Source organism: Gorilla gorilla, chromosome 3 (assembly GCF_029281585.2).
Source record: "Gorilla gorilla gorilla isolate KB3781 chromosome 3, NHGRI_mGorGor1-v2.1_pri, whole genome shotgun sequence".
NCBI lineage: Eukaryota > Metazoa > Chordata > Mammalia > Primates > Hominidae > Gorilla > Gorilla gorilla.
This window is the reverse complement of record NC_073227.2, coordinates 11,791,346-11,811,697: the sequence shown is the minus strand read 5'-3', so window position 1 is coordinate 11,811,697 and position 20,352 is coordinate 11,791,346. Positions and strand designations below refer to the sequence as shown.

The 20,352-nt window shown below is 55.3% G+C and overlaps 1 protein-coding gene across 3 annotated transcripts in view; it reads right to left on the bottom strand.

Moving 5' to 3' along the window:
- Positions 1–265: 265 nt before the first annotated feature.
- Positions 266–20,352, bottom strand: part of HTT (huntingtin) — a 167,111-nt gene continuing 147,024 nt past the window's right edge. For all 3 annotated transcript variants that reach the window (XM_031010011.3, XM_055384412.2, XM_063705026.1), the window contains 15 exons: positions 19,905–20,031; positions 17,732–17,832; positions 16,660–16,814; positions 16,089–16,228; positions 14,478–14,560; positions 11,848–11,978; positions 11,584–11,713; positions 10,853–11,008; positions 7,564–7,754; positions 5,536–5,650; positions 5,156–5,369; positions 4,677–4,782; positions 2,377–2,539; positions 2,008–2,168; positions 266–1,079 (listed from right to left, as the gene is read on the bottom strand). In XM_031010011.3, the coding sequence (XP_030865871.3) occupies positions 866–1,079; positions 2,008–2,168; positions 2,377–2,539; positions 4,677–4,782; positions 5,156–5,369; positions 5,536–5,650; positions 7,564–7,754; positions 10,853–11,008; positions 11,584–11,713; positions 11,848–11,978; positions 14,478–14,560; positions 16,089–16,228; positions 16,660–16,814; positions 17,732–17,832; positions 19,905–20,031 (2,187 nt within the window). In that variant the 3' untranslated portion in view covers positions 266–865. The remainder of the gene's footprint in view (positions 1,080–2,007; positions 2,169–2,376; positions 2,540–4,676; positions 4,783–5,155; positions 5,370–5,535; positions 5,651–7,563; positions 7,755–10,852; positions 11,009–11,583; positions 11,714–11,847; positions 11,979–14,477; positions 14,561–16,088; positions 16,229–16,659; positions 16,815–17,731; positions 17,833–19,904; positions 20,032–20,352) is intronic.

The window sequence follows — 20,352 nt, the reverse complement described above, 5'->3', positions numbered from 1 at the left end:
CAGGTGAGCACACCCCTAGGATAATGGGGGCCTGTCCTCAGTCCTGCTGTGGCCACCTGCCCACTAACGCCTCTCTACATCCCAGTCACCTTGTGAATGCATAAACAGGAACATGTACAACGGAAATGTCAGCGGGTGCTCAGGAGGGCTATGCCAGTGGCTACAGGAGAGGGAGCGTGGCCGGGGGCCCTGTCCACCTCCCCGGACGCTGTCGCATGCAGCACAGGCCTTGCGATTCACATACTTTACACGGGCATAGAAAGAGTTACGTTAAAATTAATCTCTTTACTGATATAATTAAATTTTAAATCCTGAGAAGAAAAGAGAGAAGGGAGAATGGTGCTGGGTGTCTAGCACCCCCAGCCACTGGCCCAGCACATGCCATGGCATCTGTGCATCCAGACACGGGGCGTGGCATGCACACCCCACCAGGGAGACCCAGGCCAGTGTTCCCAAAGCCTGCTCATGGCACCTTCTACTGCAGGACAGCAGAGGGGCCAACAGCCAGCCTGCAGGAGGGAGGACTTCTGGCCCAGATGCAAGAGCAGCTGCAACCTGGCAACAACCAGCAGGTGACTATCAGGAGAAAGGACCTGGTCACCCACATGGGGTGCAGCACAGCTGCTCCTGCTCTCTGGAAGGCCTCAGGCTCAGCCCCACCAGGACTGCAGACACTCCCTGCCTGGCCACTGCCACAAAGAGCACTTCTGCCACATGGCAGAGACACGCACGTTGCCTGGCCGCCCGCGGCATGTGCGGAAGCCCATAGGGACCAAGCTGGCTCGGTGGAGGCAGGGCACAAGGGCGCAGACTTCCAAAGGCTCCGGCCCCAGCTGCCGCCTCACAGTCTCTCCCACCATGGCGCTCAGCAGGTGGTGACCTTGTGGACATTTCGTAAACAAGTCAGCAGCCGGTGATATGGGCTTCCTGGGGCTGCAACCACCTCAAGCACAGACTGGAAGGCCCTGCGGTCGAGCTCCTCCTCTATCTGGTGTCTGTAGAAGTCTGTGGCGACCAGGCAGAAAAGGTTCACGTCCACCTGCTCCAGCTTGCCCATCCTGCTGATGACATGTGGGAGGCTGGTGCAGGAGTTAAGGAAAAAGGCCGGCAAATGAGGGGAATGCTGCCTCCCTGTCCTCACCTGGGAGCTCCTCTCCTGAAACAGCCTACAAAGGGGTCCAGGGAGCCTGGAGAGCGAGCAGAGCCCCGGAAGGACCACCTGGATGCCTCCAGCTGCAGCAGCGCCTCCACCTCCATTCCTGCAACCCTTGGCTGGCTGGATGCCCTGCTGGAAGGCCAGCAGGGCAGAAGTGAGCTGGGCAGAGCTGGCCAAGGAAGCAGGAGGCCTGCAGGCAGGGCGCCCACTCAGCAGCACTCACCTGGCCTGGCTCCTGTGCAGCGCTGGTGGCCGGTGCTTCTGCTGGCCTCCACTAGCCCTGCTCCAATGCAGTGAGGGCAGAGCCGTGCCAGGCACGCCGGGCAAGGCTGTGCTGTCAGCACCAGGACAACTGTGCTGCTTGGAGGCTCTTGTGGTCTGTCTTGGGGAAGGGCTGTGGAAAGGGAAACTCCTGGCAGCCAGCATCTGGGGGTGGGAACTGGATCTTTACTTAAGCCTTTCCCCAAGAGGGCGATCGAGGCACAATGACCAAAGCTAATGAGAAGCAGTGTCAGGAGAAGCCCAGCCACACAGAGCCCGCGAGTGGGCGGGACGTCTGCAGAGACCACCGCCCACCCTCGCTCCCCTCACCCAGGCCCTCCACAGAAAGGCCCCTCAGCTGCGACCCTCCTGCCACACACGGGCCCCTCTGAGAGGCCCTGGTCAGCAAATGTCTGGATGTGCTCCTTTCTGTATCCCTGTCAGCATTTTACTTCCCTGGGGCTGAGGGCCTGTCACCCTGGCATCTGTGGGGTTTTTGCAAAGGTTAGGTTTCAAAACCTTATCATGAAACATGAGCCTCGGTGTTGATGAGGGAAACGGGGCCAGCACCAGGGACCCAGAGAGGATACATCGCCGCAACCCACGGGCTGGTGGACGCGCTGACGAAGAAGCAGGAGAGGCTCCACGTGGCCATGGCGACCGGGGTCCTCTGCGTGAAGTTGGAGAGGGACAGCATGACCCAGTCCCGGACCATGGACGACTGCCCGGTGCTGTGCAGAGTCTGAAACACCTGCAAGGAGCAAGCAGGCGCCTGAGTGTCAGGGCTGGGGGGGCGGGAAGCACCTGCTGTGCCTGGGTGGTGGGGGTGGGGTGGGGGCCAGAGGCATTGCTGCTTTAAAGGGGAGGAGCTGGGCTCTGCTGGTGAATCTGCTGGGAAGTCGGAGACAACTCCACCTCCAGGCTTTCCCACTCCATCCCCATCGCACATGCAACCTCACCTTATACACCACGGTGGCCATGAACTGGGGGTATGGCTGCTGGTTGGACAGAAACTCTCCGATGACTTTGTTCATGATGTCCTGGGGTGGGAAGAAGTCGTCTAGAAACTGGGGCAGGATCCTGGCCACCACTCTGGCTTCACAAGGAAAGCCTTTCCTGATCCTGGGAGGAGGGACACAGGTCAGAGACTGGCACCAGCTCCCACAGCTGCCCCACCTGCCTGCGGAGGGCCTTGGCTCTAATACTGGGGAAAATGCCGACGTGAAATCAGGGCTGGGAGGGACCCTCGGCCGTGAGGGACTTTCCAAGTGGGGAAAGTCAGAGCCTAAGCAACTGGAGTATGAATTTTGAGACTAAAAAGGCAAAACCCCAGCCCTTCCTCTGTCCAGCTCGTGGAGACAGGCTGCTCGGCACAGGCCCTGGGCTCCCACGCCCTGTAGGGACCAGAAATCCTAAGAGGATTTTGAAAGCTACGTAAAGGAATATGCAGAAACGGCGCAGCGGGAAGGACGTTACAAAAGAGATTTTTAAAAATCATAACAAAAGAACCCGTCCCCATTATGTTTTTGCTGCTATCCACATGCAAATGCTCCACAAACATCCCTATGTGTTCTAACGCTTCGTAGCACTGTTGTCAACCAGAACTTTTTTCTTGTTACCACACAGGGCCCCATCTGTGCTCTCGCTGCTTCTTCCCTCACCAGATCCTGAAACACGCCCCCTGAGCAGTATCCTTTTCAGTGCTGAAAAGCAACCATCACGTTCCCGTCTCATCAGTGCACACATGCCAGCCATGTGTAACTGAGACACACGGGAAGCAGCTACGAAAATGGCAGTGCACTTCCTCACAGGTGCTCCTGGCTCTACCCGCCCGCAGACCCTCACCCAGCAGTGGCATGGCAGCCGCTCTGAAGACACTGCTCCACAGAGAGAAATCTGTGGTCAGCTCCGAGGTGCCTCCCTGTGGCGTCTGGAGAGCAGTCAAGCGGAAGGCGTGCACCACACTCTCTGGAGCACTCGCCACCTAGCATTGGGCCCACTAGACCACAAGCCCCTTGAAGGCCAGGACTGGTCGTGGCGCCTCCCTGTGCCCATCTGCCAGTCGCAGTGGTGCTCAGTGAGCATGTGGGGACGGAAGAATGATGCAGAGGTGCATTTAAAAATCGACATGGGGGCCGGGCGCAGTGGCTCACGCCTGCAATCCCAGCACTTTGGGAGGCCAAGGAGGGTGGATCACTTGAGTTCAGGAGTTCGAGACCAGCCCAGCTAACACGGTGAAACCCCATCTCTACTAAAAACACAAAAATTAGCTGGGCGTGGTGGTGCGTGCCTGTAATCCCAGCTACTAGGGAGGCTGAGGCAGGAGAATCACTTGAACCCGGGAGGCGGAGGTTGCAGTGAGCCGAGGTCACGCCATTGCACTCCAGCCTGGGTGACAAGGGAAAAACTCCGTCTCAAAAAGGAAAGAAAAAAAAAAATCAACATGAAAACAGACCAGCACAGGCTTGGCTGTTCAGAACACCTCATCTGGTCAAACAGTGGAGCAAGGTCCACCTGAGTATGTTCTTGAGAAAAGCCAAATGGCTCCCCACTGGCCACCCTGATTGGAGAGCACAGGCAAGGCAGTGCAACAAGGCTCCAGATCCACCATGTCTCCAGGACTGAGGCCTGAGAGCAAATCAAGGGCCCTTGTCCTTGAGAAAAAGCCCTACCAAGCTCCTAACCCACTTCCGGAGCAGGTGAGCGAAGCCAATTCTAAACACAAATGCACGCACAGCAGTGGGGGGTGGTGGGGGGCAGAAGCCACTGACCACACGGGTCTCAAAGATGCATGTGTGGGTTCCACCTTCATCCTCCTGCTGCTGCTCCTCACCCTGCTCACAGGCACCACGGCCCCCTCCCACGGCCCCGTGGGCTCCCCTCTCACGATAGGCAGCCAGGCTGAGCCAGCTCCTCCTCACTGTACAGGCTTCTGCCCCACCCTCCCAGAGGCTGGTCATTCCTGCCCCCTGCCACACCCTCAACTGCCAGGTACTGTCCCTGAGCCCTCAGGAGAGATGGGCAGGCACTGGGACAACCTTGGAACTGGTCAACGCTACACCTGAGTGCTGGGGTCCAAGGACCGCCAGCTCGCCAGTGGAACCCTGAGCCAAGGCAGCCCATGGTCAGGCTGTGGTGGGGAATCAATGGCAGGACTCCAGCAACAGCGCCTGGGGATCAGCAGACACACACAAAAGCACAGCTTCAGGCCAAAGTTCTAGGGAAGCTAACGGCTGAGGGATGGGGCTTCGCTTCTTACCTATCAAAAAGAACAGATACCCGCTCCATAGCAACAATCACTGACTCGCTGTCGGGCGCTGCAGGATTAGGGTCTGAAGTTCTACCCGGACTGACTTTCTCCTTTCCTGTAACAAAAGTGTTCAGTACGAAGGTTACCTCCATACAACCCAACAGGCTCTGTAGACAGTCCTTTGTACACAGGGGTCCAGTGAGTCCCTGGAGAAGATCTGAAAGCAGGTGATATCAGCCCCTTGCTAGCCCAGGACCCAGCCCAGCTCAGCCACAGGGGATGAGTGACCACAGGGACGGTCAACCCTGACCAGGTACTCCAGCCCTGGGGGCTCCAGAGCCTTTCTTGCAAGGTGATGGGGCCGGCTTGGGGCAACACCAGAAGTGTCAAATCAGAAGGCACCTAGTCTAGGTCCCTTGAGTGAGCATGCTGCTGCCTCCCTTGAACAGGACTTGGGCTGGCCTTACGGGCACCGTGTACATGCTCACCTGTGTACATGCAGGTGAGCATCAGGCCCAGAGCTGCCATGGCCCGGTGCGGGCTGTGCACATTCACTCTGTCCACACTCAGCTTGACCAGCGATTCTGCATCCAGGCGGGAGAGCTGCTCAGAGAGCAGGAGGCGCTCCAGGCCTCTGAGGGCACAGTGGTAAATGATGGAGGGGGTGGACTCCTCACTTCCAGACAGCATCACTCCACACATCTGCACAGGGAGAAAGGCCTCTGTGTCAAAGAATCGCTGCACAGTCTCAGGTGTTCATGCCTCCTCCCCACCAAGTCAAAACTGGCCCACTGGTATGATCCTGCAAGGAAAAGAGAAGGGAAGCCCACTCCCCGTGTGCAGAGGAAGACAGCCAGGGCCCACTCACCTGTATTATTGATGCTGAAAATTCCGGCCCTACGTCCAGAGGATAGTTCTCAATGAGGTAAAACGCAGTGGCACACATGACCAGTACGTGCTGCTGGCTGTGAATGTTCACGCAGCTGAAAATGGGAGACAGCAGCCAGGCTCAGCCACCCACATCCAACGTGGAGAGGGCTTCACAGCATGTCCGGCCCCACGCGGGAGTGTAGAGGTATGGGCCAGGCTGGCTCCCGGGAGCGTCTACCCTGCATGGCTCCCCCAGGCCCCTGCAACCTGGCCTGACCCTTCAGCCTCTGCTTGACCACTCCCTGGGTGGCTGAGCCCGTCTACCTCCCCCACGCCCTGCCCTCTCGGCCTGACTCAGCCTCCCCTGTGGCCACCTCCATGCTGGCCACCACACACTTCCTCTCTCTGTCCCTCAACGAGGCCCCAGATTCCCACACCCCAGGCCAGTCCCCTCTATTTCCTGAGTGCCCTGTGCTTTTGCTTCATGGCACATGCCATCATGACGTGCTGCCTTCTGTGATCCCCCGACAGCGCCGGCCTTCCCCATGGCACAGTGAGGACCTGGTAGCCAGGGACTGAATGAGTGGCCACTGTGAACAGAGGAGCCAATACGATGCCCCCCTACACCCACAGAAACGTGCCCAGTGATGCGTATATCTGTCACCACGTGGTCCCACCTCCACCTCGGAGGCACGTGACACGGCCCCTCTGCCCATGGTGCTGAGGTCAGCCCCACGCACCATTTCTACCTGGATGCCACAAGCTCTCTGCATCCCAAACGCAACTCCTGGACCACCTCAACTCTCCTTCCCTGAGTCCTCCACGCCCACAGCAAGAGCCATAGAACAGCCCAACACACCAGCACAGGCAGGGCTCTGGCCTGTGTCTGGGGCTGCCCCCCAAAATCACGTCACTGCACCAACATATGTGCCTGATTTGCAGGCCTGTGTCCCGTGTGACTTGGCCCTATGCCAGGCTCCAGGGATGCAGAGACAGTCACCAGCCATCCGCCTGTCCTGCTACCACAGCACCCACTGCCCAGCAAGGATGGCAGGCAAGAAGGGCCTCCCCACGGGCTTGTGACACTCTGGCCTGGATGAGGGCAATGGCCCCTGATGAGCCGCTGTCCCTGCTCCAGCATGTCCCAAATCCTGCCAGCCACCGGCATGTGCCCTGGCTCACACCTCCCTCCTGTCTGAACTGTGCCTACAGAGACCTTCCCGTCTCCCTCCAGGTCTTTCACTCAACTTTGACCTAGCCCCCATTTCCTGCCCACTTGTCAAAGGGGATCACTGGCCATTCCTCCCAGACCCCTTCCCATCTTTGCTCCTAATTCTTGCCCTCAACTCCCCCATGTGGGTGGCTGATGAAATTCCACCCTCCCTCTAAAGACAGCTCCCGTGTGCAGGAGCCTATGACTCAGAGAGGCTGGGCCCATCTCTGCTAAAGCCTCTGCGACTTTGGGAGAGTGGCGGTGAGACCAGGGTGTCACAGAGCCCTCCGCGCTTGTAAGACATTGCTGTGAAGAGCTTGACTTGCTCGCTGAGGGGTTGCGGCACCAGCTGTGCTTTGTCAAGGACACATGTGTACAGAACCTGCCGCCCGGCAGCTTTAAGATAAGGTGAGGTCGGAATCACAGTGGAAACAAGAGGGAGGTGCTGGGCCACGGCGGGGAAGGTGCAGAGAGGAGGCTGGCCTGGGTAATAACAGGGTTCTGGGAGCAGAGAATGAGAGCCAATGGCCTCGAGAGCAGAGTCAGGAATGGGCACGTGGGGGAGTGTGCTAAGCGCCACATGAGACAGCAGCAGAGGCGAGAGCTCCAGCTCGCTGGAGGTGCCCGAGGAAGCCTCTAGGACGCACCTGTGCCCTTGCGTCTCACCGACCTCAGCCATGGCGCCCACCTGGGTTCCCACTGATACCTGCCTGCCATCTGGCCAGGAGCCTGGGCACTTGGAGAGGGTGACGCTGCTTCCTTCACAGCTCATTCTGAGACCCCCGCCCCAGCCCCAGCCAGGCTCCCACTCACTGGGCGATCCCTTTCAGGTTGGAGAGGAGATAGTCGCTGATGACTGGGATGAGCTGCTTGGCAGTGTCGTCCAGCAGGTCGCACTCCAGCACATAGAGGACACCGTGCAGGGCTCCGACCCTGCTGGGCAGGTGGCTGCTCCTGAGCGTGCTCTCCAGCAGGCGGCTGACAGGCTCCGCCACGGCCTTGTCCTAGGCACACACAGACAAAAGCTGCTGCATGCCACCAGAGCTCACGTCCCAGTGGCTCCTCCCCACAGCCGAGGCGGGGGCGCTGCCCTCATGCTTGTGTGCAGAAGAGACTACACAGCAGGCCGGAGACCATCCTGAGAGGCCTGTGTGCAAGGCTGGCCCCTGGCTGGTGTTGGGACGGTGCCCACCATCCTCACTGAGGAGGGGCTCCCTGTGCTCAGCTGCTTGTGTGGGCACCAGGGTTTGTGCTGAGAACTTGCCTTCCCTCTGGGAGGCCAGAGTCTGGGCACGAGGCAGGCAGAGGGTGCCCATGTGCCCAGCCCCCAGTAAAAACCCTGGCACCGAGTCTCTAGTGTGCTTTCCTGGCGACGACACTGCACACGCGCTGTCACGGCTCACTGTGCGGGGAGTTAAGTGCGTCCTGCACGACCCCGCTGGGAGAGGATTCTGGAAGCTCGAGCCTGGTGTCCTCGGGACATCGCCCCATGGTCCTCTGCCCTTGCTAATTTTCTTTGCTGATTTTGTTTTGTGTGCTTTTACCGTAACACATCTTAGCTGAGAGTCTTTCTAGAAAAGCCTGGGGGTAGTCTTGGGGATCCCTGATAGTGGTTTCTGTCAACTTCAACCAAAATGGCCTCAATTTCACTTAGTATCCAAAACCTAGCAGGGTTAAATATCGACCTAAACACTTAGCCCATGTTCTTCACTTTCAATCTGCTCTTTAACAGTGAGGAGACCCCTGCAGAAGTCAGCAAGGGATGTCACCCTCCTTCAGCCCAAGACTATGGGGACACAGAATTCCCACGGAGCGCTGGATGGCCAGGCGGCCTCTTGTTTTTGTGGAATGATGAGGTTCTCGGCAGTGGTAGGAGCCTCTCCGCAGGGGAAATGACCAGAAGACACAGAAGCCACTCCCACCCATCCCAGGAACAAGGACCAAAAGAGGAGGCTGTTCTTTGTGGATCACTTCCTTCTTGGGCCCCCGCCTCACCCTGTGCTATCCCCTCACGCGCACAATGCCCCGCGGCACCTCCCTAAGGACTGCGCACGGCGCCAGGTCCCACTTCTGAAAGTCCCACACGAGGACCTGCTCCCAGGTGGCAGGGATTTCACAACCGTGGGCAAATACCTCAAAACGACATGCTCTGGATACATGGGTACCAAGCACGACACGCTGAAAACCTTCACAGAGGATGGTCATCTTCCAGAAAGCATGAGTGCACACAGAGCTGGGAGTTAGCGTCCATGACCATCCTGCCTTAGGATCTGCTTTTCAAAATGATTATTTCTCATTTGATTACTGATGGCACAACACTTGCCTAGGGGGATCTGGGCCTGAGCACAAAACCACAGTTACAATTCAAGTTAGCCCAGCAGCTGAAACTTCCCACAAAGGAGAAGGACCCCTTCCAAGAGCCGCCTTGACATCGTGTGGGCAACACCCAGAGGGTGTTCGCCGTGAAGAGAGATGCCCACACAGGGAACCCACACACTCATTGTTTCCACTCCCTGGACGGCTGCTGAGTCACCAGCATGGCACCAGGCTGAAGGCCACCCACAAGGGAAGATGACTGGCGTTTGGGCTCGGGGAGGACAGAGTCTAGGCAAGAGCAGTCAAGACTCGCAGAGAGGGAGTCAGGCTCCAGGTCACGGACATGGGCTCACCTCAACCTCTGCTGCATTTTGTGTGACCTAGACAAGCCAGCTAACCTCTGACCTTGGCCGCCTAGGGGTGCCTTTGTCAGGTGGGGGTGCAGGAGGAAGAGCTCCGCAAATGTTAGCGGCTGGAGTGATGGCAAAAAAAAAATCATCACCGTCATGACAGCATTGTCGTTCCTGACAGACAGGAGCCCGTCCAGAGCACGGGCTAGGCAGGCCCGGATGGGCACCACCATGCCATTCTCACCAAGGGCCCCAGACGGCTGGCACACGGCAGCCACTCAGGTGTTTGTTGAAAAAACGAGTTTCCATTGCTATCATAAAATGGATTACTAGGTAATGCCACATGACAAGGAACCAGAGGCGCCAGCTCTGACAGTTCTGACATCCCTGAATATGCTTCGCCAGATGTCGGGACCCACGGGCAATGATTTCACGTGTACAGGTGATGGATACTTGGCAAATACCATGTGGTGATGTGCCACAGAATATAGGTACCATGCTGCACTGGCTGAATCCTGATAAACCAGAAGCAGAATAAGGAGGAACTCAAGAGGATGAACACTTGACCCCTGGGATGGTCTGAATGTTTGTATCCCTCCTGAAACTCCTACACTGACACCTAGTTTGCAGTGCCACAGTACAAGAAGGTGGGGCCTTGGGAGGTGATGAGGTCATGATGGGAGAGCCCTTGTGGATTGGGGCCCTTCTAAAAGGCCTGAGGGAGCTTGTTTACTCCTTCCACCGTGAGGACCCAGCGAGAAGATGCCATCTATGAAGCAGAGAGCGGCCCTCACCAAACACCAAATCTGCTGGCACCTTGACCATGAACTTCCAGCCCCCAGAACGGTGAGAAGTAAATTTCCACTGTTTATAAATTACCCAGTCTAAGGTAACTTGTGGTAGCAGACAAAAAAGACTAAGACAACCACCGTGCTAAAAAGAGACTATAGCACCCAGATTTGGGACTAGAAACACAGGGTCACTGTGACAAAACGGCCCCCAGGAGAGAAGCTGTCCAGCCAGAAAGCTCGGGGGGCCTGGAACATAACTGAGAAGGGGAGTGAGGCAGTCAGGCCTCAGGGCAGAGCATGGGGAAGCCAGTCGCGTTTCCACCATCTGCGATGCCTCAGCGCCACCACACACCGTGGTTCTGTGGGGATGGGCTACTACAATGATGTCACAAGCCCAGGGATACGGGACCCCAAACCATGGCTTGGCCGCCACGACCCACATCACAGTGACCTGTGAATGGCACTGACCGTCGCTGAACCCCCTCCATCTGAGAAGCACTGCAGCTCACGTGGGCGTGGAGTCCGGTTCGGGTCAACTCTTGGAAGGAGGCAGCCGCACCCGGCACCTCTGGCCAACACCAGGTCCCAAGGCAGATGGGCCCCCGTGGCTTCAGCACAGGAACCTCTGTGCCACCTGTCACTTACCATCCCAAGGACGGCAGCTGCCTTGCAGGTGGCAGGCACCAAGTACTGAGCGAGGATCTCGTCTTCTGAAGGGTGCACCCTTCGCAGTTCTGTCAGCGTCACATACATCAGCTCAAACTGGTTGCGCTCAGTGAACAAGTCTGAGACCACTAGAAGCTGGAGATGTGGAAAACCAGGAGGGCAACGGGAGAATCGCGCTGTTAGAATCCAGGCAACGCATCCAGAACGCTACTACTGGCAAGTCGTGTTCTTACACCCAAGAGACATTACTGTGCGGGACGCATGTGTGCGTGTGTGTGTGGTGTATGCGTGTGGTGTGTCTGTGTGGGTGTGTGGTACACGTGGTGCATGTATGGTGTGTGTATGGGGTGTACGTGTGGCACATGTGGTGTGTGTGTGTGTGCATGGTGTGCGAGTGGCGTGTGTGTGGTGTGGGGTGTGTGTATACATGTGTGTACATGTGGCATGTGTGTGGTGCACGTGGTGTGGCGTGTGAGTGTGGCATGTGTGCTGTGTGTGTTGTGTGTATGGTGCATGCGGTGTGTGTGTGTGCATGTGGTGTGTGTGTGGTGTCTATGGTGCATGTGGCCTGTGTGTGTGTTGCGTGCATGTGGGGTGTGTGTGCAAGTGGCATGTGTGTGGGGTGTGTGTGTGGGGTGTGTGTGGTGTGTGTGGTGCATGTGGCGCGTGTGGCACGTGCAGGTGTGAGGGGAATGGGAAGGCTCACTTACGGATCTGACCACCTCACTGATCAGGATGGCCGGGGTCCTCCTGGCTGAGCTGGACGGCAGGATCCAGCGGCTGTACAACTCAAGCAAAAACTGCGAACAGGAGTGGATGTCAACTCCAGCCCGGTGTTTCCTGTGGAATATGCGAGATGGGTATTTTCCAAGTACATGAGATGAGAGGCTCATTTCAAGAAGCACCTCAAACAAATCAAATGACTGATAAGAAATTTCAAATTTCTGTAAAAAAGAAAAAGGCCATTAAAAAACCTGGAGTTGACTGGAGACGTGGGTGGTGACGAAGGTGCAGGGGCGTCGGCCTCCTCCTCCTCTTCCTCGTCCCATTCCTCCTCCCTCAGGGGTGTGATGCTGTTCCCCAGCCACACAGAGTGTATGGACACCTGCCACAGAAACGGGGCACTGCTCAGTGCTGCGGCCACAGTGCCAGGCTCCCGGTGGGTGGGTGCGGCCCCTGGGACTCAGCACATGCCTACCGTCTAACAGTCTGCCCCTTAGCAAGGGTCGTTCAGACACCCCAGGTTATGGGCAAGGGAGCCCACAGAGAGGGTGGGGCAGGGGCTGGACAGCTGCTGGGAAGCTCCAGCACATGCTAAAGGCATGAATCAGGGGCCAGTCAACCCCAGGAGCAGCTGAGGAGGGTGACACAGAAAGAGGCTCTACGAAGGGATGCTTTCACTCCTAAGTGACATCTGAATGGAGTCCCCAAAACACGGAACCAATACGTGAGATTCCTTTTCCAGTCTCCCTCACTGGCAGTCATTGTGGTAAACCCCAGGCCAGAGCTCCCTCGCGCCTTTGTGACCCACGCTCTAGATCACGCAGCCACCACGCAGTCAGCACACCTCGACTGTCCTCCTTTCTGCCTGGTTCTCTGGAAGCCTCGAGCACTTGGCACAGTGCTGTGGGCTGTGTGCCCATAAAAAGCTGTTCTCCATCATCACTGGCACTAGCTCCAACTCACGTTCTTGGCATCAAGGGCCATTTCCCCCCTGGGACCCAGCACCCTGCAGGGAGTGGGCGAGGAGTCTGTATGAACAGCTCTCAGGCCAAGGAGCAGCCCCTGCACTCCCCTCGCCCAGACCCAGCGGCTCAGTCCAGTGGCATCTAGGGGCTGAACATCCCAGACAGGGCAGGGGTGGCACTGTACTTCAGCCCCAGACAGGGCAGGGGTGGGACCGTACTTCAGCCCCAGACAGGGCAGGGGTGGCACTGTACTTCAGCCCCAGACAGGGCAGGGGTGGGACCATACTTCAGCCCCAGACAGGGCAGGGGTGGCACTGTACTTCAGCCCCAGACAGGGCAGGGGTGGCACTGTACTTCAGCCCCAGACAAGGCAGGGGTGGGACCGTACTTCAGCCCCAGACAGGGCAGGGGTGGCACTGTACTTCAGCCCCAGACAGGGCAGGGGTGGGACCGTACTTCAGCCCCAGTATGATCCCATGACAGTCGGTTTGCAGATGCTGGACACAACGCAAACATCGAAGGATGTGGCCAAATGCAGCGGGGTGGGGGGAATAGGGAATACCTCGGGCACAGACCAGTGTCCCTGGGCCCAGGACAAGGCCAGAGGCACCCAGTGAGCCCCAGGCCTCTCACTCTCAGCCTGCCCTTCAGAAACACTTTCATGAAAAATACAGTGCATCCTATTGGTCATTTTCACTTATCTTGGGGTGGAAACATCTGTCAAAGGTGAAAGGACAGAAGAGTGGGACTTCTTTTTCCAACTATGTCTAGAAAAATACAGGCTGGTCCAGTAGCTCCCTGCTTCCTGTCACTGAAACCGGCAGGCACAAAACAGGACAGTACAGGCAGAGAGCAGGGAACAGAAACAGGCGTGTGACATCACAGGGTTTCTGCTGTGAAGGCTGCAGGCCAGGAACTCAGAAGAGGAAACTCTCAGAGCTCATAAGTGTTTCTAAACACCATATTCTGACCCATTTCCCCAGAAACAAAAGCTACAAAGAGAACTGTCCTGCACAACTGGTTTCACTAAATCAGGAACCCAGTGAGCGAAAGACACAGCACGGGGGTGGAGGGAAAGGTGCAAGTCGGCCAGCACAGCCGGGCCCCGCCCAGCATACACCTGTAGGGCTCCACGCCATGTGCCATCATATGCAAATGGCCCTATGTTTCTGTTTACATTTTTTTTTAAGTGACAGAGTACTGGCGTGTTGCCCAGGCTGGAGTGCAGTGGTGCAATCATGGCTCACTGCAGCCTCAACCTCCTGAGCTCAGGTAAGCCTCCTGCCTCAGCCTCCTGAAATGTTATAGATTACAGGTGTGAGCCACCACACCCAGACCCTTGAATCCCTTCACTTATCTGAGGAGGAAACAGAAGCACAGACCAATGTGACCTGCTAGGAAGTGGCCGAGCTGTCTGCCTGCACACTGGGCTCCCACCCAGAACTGGCCACAGGGACAGGGACACTCAGGGAGCCCCCCAAGAGCTGGCCCCAGGGACACTCACGGCCACGCCTGCGGCCCCCCCATACCATGGCCCTTCATGGCGTTTACTTCCTCCTGAGCATTTCAGCTGACTCCACTCTGTCCTCACCCCCCTTTTTGTGTCTCACAGTCCTTGCTTAAGTCCAAGTCACGCCCTCTCACTGTCTCTTACACACATCTCTATCACTACATGTGAGGTCTCTTAACTACTCTCTGGAATACAGAACATAAATAAAAACAAAAGTAATGCTTCCTCTGCTTGCGGGACCTAGGAATAAAACAGATAAAAACAATGAACATTAAATTTTTTTTTAAAAAAAGGAAAACTTCTTTTCATTTAAAAAGTGCACTGAGCTTTTCTCCTGGGTGTGTCAAGCGCCAAAGTCTGAGGACAGAAACGGACAGAGGCCAGGCGGCGGGGGCGCAAGACTGACCTGGCCGAGTTTGTAGCTCATGCTCCCCAGCTCCCGCTCGGGGTTGATCTGCAGCAGCAGCTTCTCGTGGCTGATGAGGGCACCTGTGAACACCAGCACCCTGAGTCCTGATCTGCACAGGGGGGCAGGGCCGCAGGCCCACCCCGTACCAGCCCAGCTCCTGCCCAGACAGGCACCCAGCCGTGAGCCACCTGCCCTCGCCGCCACCGGCAGGAGGGCCCAGGTTGTGCAGGGCCCTGCGGGTCTCGGGGGTTTGTCACTTTATAACCAGTTAAGCTGGCAGGGCCAGTGGGCAAGCTGGACTCTGTCACTTTTTCTCTATGACAAATAAGACTGCAGCATTCACCTGTCACCCCTCAGCTCCCACCTCTGTGAGTAGGAACTGGTTGTGGGCTGAGCTGCAAAAGCTTAGGAGTCAGCAGTTGCAGGCGAGCCGACAGTCCAGGCAGGCAAGCTCTCTGGGGGACCCAGATAAGCATTTTGGTGAACAGTGCCTTCCAGAACCCCACCCCAGTGCCCAGGCTGACCAGATACAGCCGGCAGGAGCGGGAGCAGGATAATGCCCCCACTTGACCTTTCACACCCCCCACGCCCCAGGCCAAACAACCTCCTCATGTCTTTCTGCTGGGCATCCCCCCAATTCCCGGGCACCAGCCTCCAGCTAAATGTCCCCAGCTAACCCTCTGCCAGACCCCAGATCAACTTGCCTCCTCCAAAGGGGCCTCCACAGCCCCTTCCCTGGAAGCACTTGCTCCCCTTGGAGCTCCAGGAGCTGCCTGTGTATGCCTCCCACCCACCTCTGTGCCCCTCTTTTCTGCCTTCTATGACAGGTCATTGCTCCTGGGTCCTCCTGACCTATGAGTTCCTTGAAGGCTGGATCCATGGCCCTCCAAGTGCTCAGTTTATTTCAACGCCCTAATAAACATTTGAGTCTCATAGACACTGCGTATAACACACTGCGCATCCACATAGAACTTTCTGCAATTAAAGCCTTCAAGGTGCTTAAACTCCTAAATAACTACGGAATCACAAAGCTCTATGCTAAAATACTGTTGAGTGAAAAACATGCATCCCAAATCCCCACACAACTCTCTTCTTTTAAACCAGGTGGCAAGCTCCGATGCCTGTGATAGGGCAGGCACACAACCGGAAGGCTTGGTGGGAGAGTGGGCAGTGACAGGGCCCAGGGAGGGGAGAGGTGCAGGGAGCGGGGTGCTCAGGCCCAGCTGTGCCCCGCCCTGCAGCCACTGCCACACATGGTTTCTTAGGAAAAGCTGGAGATTCAGCTTGTGTAGATGAACTTAGTTGAGTTCTTAACATAAGCAACTAATTCAACTTTTAAATCCTGCTGGTCTTACAGCCCGTGAGAATTCTTTCGCTTCTCATATCTTGACTGGCAGGAGATAATGCTTCTAATTCATTTCCAGATTTTACTTCCTCCCTGGGCCTGACTAAGACTCCTGCTTATGAAAGGGGCAGCGTATTTAGCAGCACAGCCTCCAACTCAGACCACACTCAGGTCTTCCTGCATCACTGGTGTGCTGAGCATGCCAGTCTTCTCTCATTCTAGCCCAAGTACAACCGCTGCCCCGCACCCTTTCCCTCAGGTACCTGTAGTAGCCGGAGACAGAGAAGGGACAGGATCCCATGCCTGGTATAAATGATGGGTGGCAATATTCTCTCTCTTTGAAACCATTGCTTGAATCTCTTGCTCCACAATCCCTCTGATAATGCTCAGCTTCCTCCCAAACCTACATTTCAGAAAAAAGGTAAAGAGTGTTTTGTTTCCTTCAAAATCTCACAAGTGAAAAACACCAGAACTTTCCCTCCGCTTTGCCTAAAGGAACCTGGTGTAATACCAAATGAAACTCACTTCCTAAGTGAGCACCTGTCCGTGAGCCCTTAAGTGGGTGTTCTACTAGTTGCCTGCTCATTCTTGCTCTGCTAACGTCTTCCCCTAAATGCTCAATAACCCCACGTCAGTTCCTGTCGCGTTTCCAGCTCCTCACTGATCAGGAGGCCACCTTTGGGTCTGCATCTCCTGCACAGGCCACACGGATGGTGTTTTCAATTCTAGCAACGAAGGAAAATGGCCTGGGTGAAGCTGCCGGACGCTTCAGCGGGGAACCCACTGTTCCTAGCACCTGCTATGTCCCGGAGACACGTGGGAACTCGAGCAAACCTGGTGTCGAGAGCTTTCAGAGGCTTGTTCCGGGGCTGCTGCTCCAAGCAGCTTACAGCTGGGTTGCCGGCCACAGGCACAGTCATTGCACTGAGCACCAGTGAGGTGATGGCCTGCACGGCCAGGACATTGATCTGGGTCCTCTCTGTGTCTTCCTGGAAGTATAGCCCACATGTCAACAAGAGCAGCAAGACACCCACAACCAGCTCTGCCTGCAGAACCCAGAGTCTACCCTGCCTCAATGGGAGGAAGAGAGCCTTAAGTGCTACCAAAGGATTTCTGTCAGGCTGAGCTCACGGGGCACAAGGCAGGGCCTCTGCACATACAGGCCCTGAAACAATCTGATGGACAAACGCCCATTTTTCAAATCAAGGACTCCTTTGGGCACAAAACTCCAAACATGAATTACTTTTTAATAAATTATCTTTGAATTCCCTCATACATTTTACAGGTCTTGCTTATGACAACCTGTTAGCTTCTATGGATGAATTTAAAGACAATCTTGATGACTTGTGACATATGTCTACCCTCCAAACTGTCATTTCTGTGAGTTCAAACCACACCTTCTATCAGAATCAAGGGCCTGCATTCCACAACTTCCCATTCTGCTGGCTCCGCTGTACCAGAGCACAGTTATTATTAATATCGTGTTAGCGTAATGTACGTGAACACTTCAAGAAGCCTAATAAAATCTCTGCAAGACATTAGAAAAATGAAACCAGGTACTACTCATGGCCTTTATAAAGTGCCTTTTCATTTTAATTCAACCTACACTCCTCTGAATATTGATAAACTAAAAGATATTTTCCAGAAAGGGCACAATCGTATTGATCCTTAACATGGAATGCACCGTAATAAAATGCATTCCAGCCATTGGTAATCGCAGCCCCCAGACCTCAGCAGGCTTTGTCCCTGCTCTGGAATATCAGTCAAGACACCATTCGGCTACTCTTTCAAAAATAAGGTAAGAGAAAAAAAAACCACCAGTTTGCTGCCTTATTTTATTCCCCACCAAAGGCCTGCAAGCGGCCATAACTGCCCATGTGCCAACCAGCACGGGGTGTGGCCTTACTTCTGGTGGGCTCTCCTCCTGCTCCATCACGAGGGGCTGCGTCACCAGGACACCAAGGAGGGTGGCCCAAGTTTCTTCAAACTGAGTACGACTGGTCCAGCCTAGAAATATAAATGTTACATGAGAGAGTGTCAAGCCTTCTCAAGCCTGTAACGGAGAGCTGACAGCTACGCCGACACAGCACGGCCTCTGGAGAAGGCTCCACGCCAAGGGCAGTGAGTCCCTTAAACCTCACACAGGTCTATGATGCGGGGAACACTATCCCCTCCATTTCATCATCGAGGAAACCGAAGTATAGACATCGGCTGCACTGTCCGAGACACATGAGAGGCAGGTGGCACAGGCCCAAGTCGGCCCTGGCAGCCTGGTCAACCCCCAGTGGAGCAGACACAGGGACAGGGCAGGGACGCCCATGCAGGCAACCTCGTGCAGGGCCAGGGCCACCTCTGCCCCACTCACTAAATGGGCTAAAATCTTCCCTGGAGTCCAGCCCTGAGACTGTGCAGCTGGCTGCACAACTCTGTGGATAAAACTAATGGCCACCAAGCTGTCTGCTTAGAGTGGGTGAAATCTGTAGTATGTGAATTCTACCTCAATAAAGCTGCTAAAAATTTAAAAGTCAAAGTAATGGTTCCTCTGACCTGTCTAGAAGAATAGATCAAAAAGAGTATATCAAGGTAGGAACAGGGATTCAGTGAAAATACATCCGATAGACCCTCCATCCCTATTGATGAGCTGCATTCGAGTGTATCTAACGAAGTTGTTTCTGATAGCTGTGCTTCATATCCCCATCATGATGTCTGAGGCAGCCACGCCACTTGTGGTAAGGCCAGAGAGACGGGATGGGATGCTTAGGACAGGAGAACTAGAGCAATGGACATCGGGGTCCCCGTGATAAACTGGGTAAAGAAAGAACAAGAGACAGAGAGAAGGAGAGTGTGCAGGACTGATTCAGACACAGATACAGACAAATATAACAATTTACATTACAGGGAAAAAAATGAGCAAAATGAGCACAAACAAGGCAAGGACTGCAGCACAGTCTTGGGTCACGCATGTCTGATGGGCAGTTCAAGAGCAAGGGCACCCAAGTAAGCAAAGGAGCTCGTGTTAGGCAAGGGGGAGAGAGCAGGAGGCCACTGATACCGATCCTCACAGCCAGGAAGAGGAGGAGCTCCGTGAGGCAGCTGGCGTGAGGTTCCTGCTCAGGGCTCTCTTTGGACATTGAATTATAAAGGGGAAAGTAGAGGCAAGGTGTCTCCCGCCACAACCTTCTGGGATCCAAACAAGCCTCAAATCTGCAGAAGCCCGAGGGACTGGGGAGAGGACTGGACAGTGGAGTCAGGGTGCCCCTGCCAGACTTTCTAGGACAAGACAGGAACATTCCAGGAAACACCACAGCAGGGCATAGTCACTGAGAACTGACTGATTACAGTCCCACCACAAGGTCACACCTCTTGCCATCAAATAGGGGCAAAAGTGGTGACTTATTCATTTAGACACTTATTTAGAAATAAGGGGTAACATTTGTTTAGAAATGTAATTTCTAAATCTGCAACAATTCTATGAAATAGACATGACCCCCATTTTACATATGACAAAACTGAGGGTCTCTAGAGGTTAGAAGGACTTGCCCTGCGCTGCTCACGTAGGAGGGCTGGAAGCAGACCAGGACTGTCTGAGCCCCAAGCCTGCTTTCTCCCCATGCTGCCTCTAGGCTCTGGGGAAGGCGAGTGCCAAGAGACCTGACTCCATCTGCTCCCGTCTGCTTGTTCCCATATGAGAAAATGGACCACTGAGACACAACAGGATCAGACTGGTGAACACAAGAAAACATTCTGAGACAAGTGCTGCCACTGTTTAGCCTAAATGCAAAATCTAAGGCAGAATTTGGTCTCACATTGTCCATTACACATGAACCTTTCCTGACTTCAAACAAGCCCGGAATACACAAAGCTGGGATTCAAGCCACAAAACACAGGAACCAGGATCTATTTTCTCAGTATAAAAGGAGTTTTGCCAACACTGCAAAATGTATTCACACAGGTTTGTATTATTATCATGCTTAAATCTTTTCTGGAGTCAAATGAGAAGATCCCAGTACTGGGGACTCTGGATTTCCTCCCGGTAGATGTCTGACAATGGTGACCTGAAGGAGAGACCCCAAGAGTACCTAGTGTGTTGATGCGGTAGATGAACTCCTTAAAGACTTCCTTTTCCTGGAGGAACTCCACGGGGATCTCAGGGAATGCTGTGCCAAAATCCCCTCCCGGTTTGGGTGACCATCCAAGCTTCCACACCTGAGAAGATGAAAAGGAAGTGACATCATCCAAGTTGAGTCAGGACAGACACACTGTGAGGAAGCAGGAAGCCCGACTTCTCTCCACTGGGCTCCCTCCTCACTACCCCAACACTGTCCCAGAGCTGGCACCTTCTCCCCCAGAAAACAGCTCCAACTGCTTCCTGGGACTTCCTTCCCCATCAAGTGGCCCTCCCAAATCTGCTCTGCCCTCCCACTTCCTGTCCTCATCCTGAGGCTGCTGGCACACCCCACTCAGGGAGTGCTGGGAGAAGCAGGCAGGAGTTAGAGACAGCACCCCTCGCCCACAAACAGCAGATGG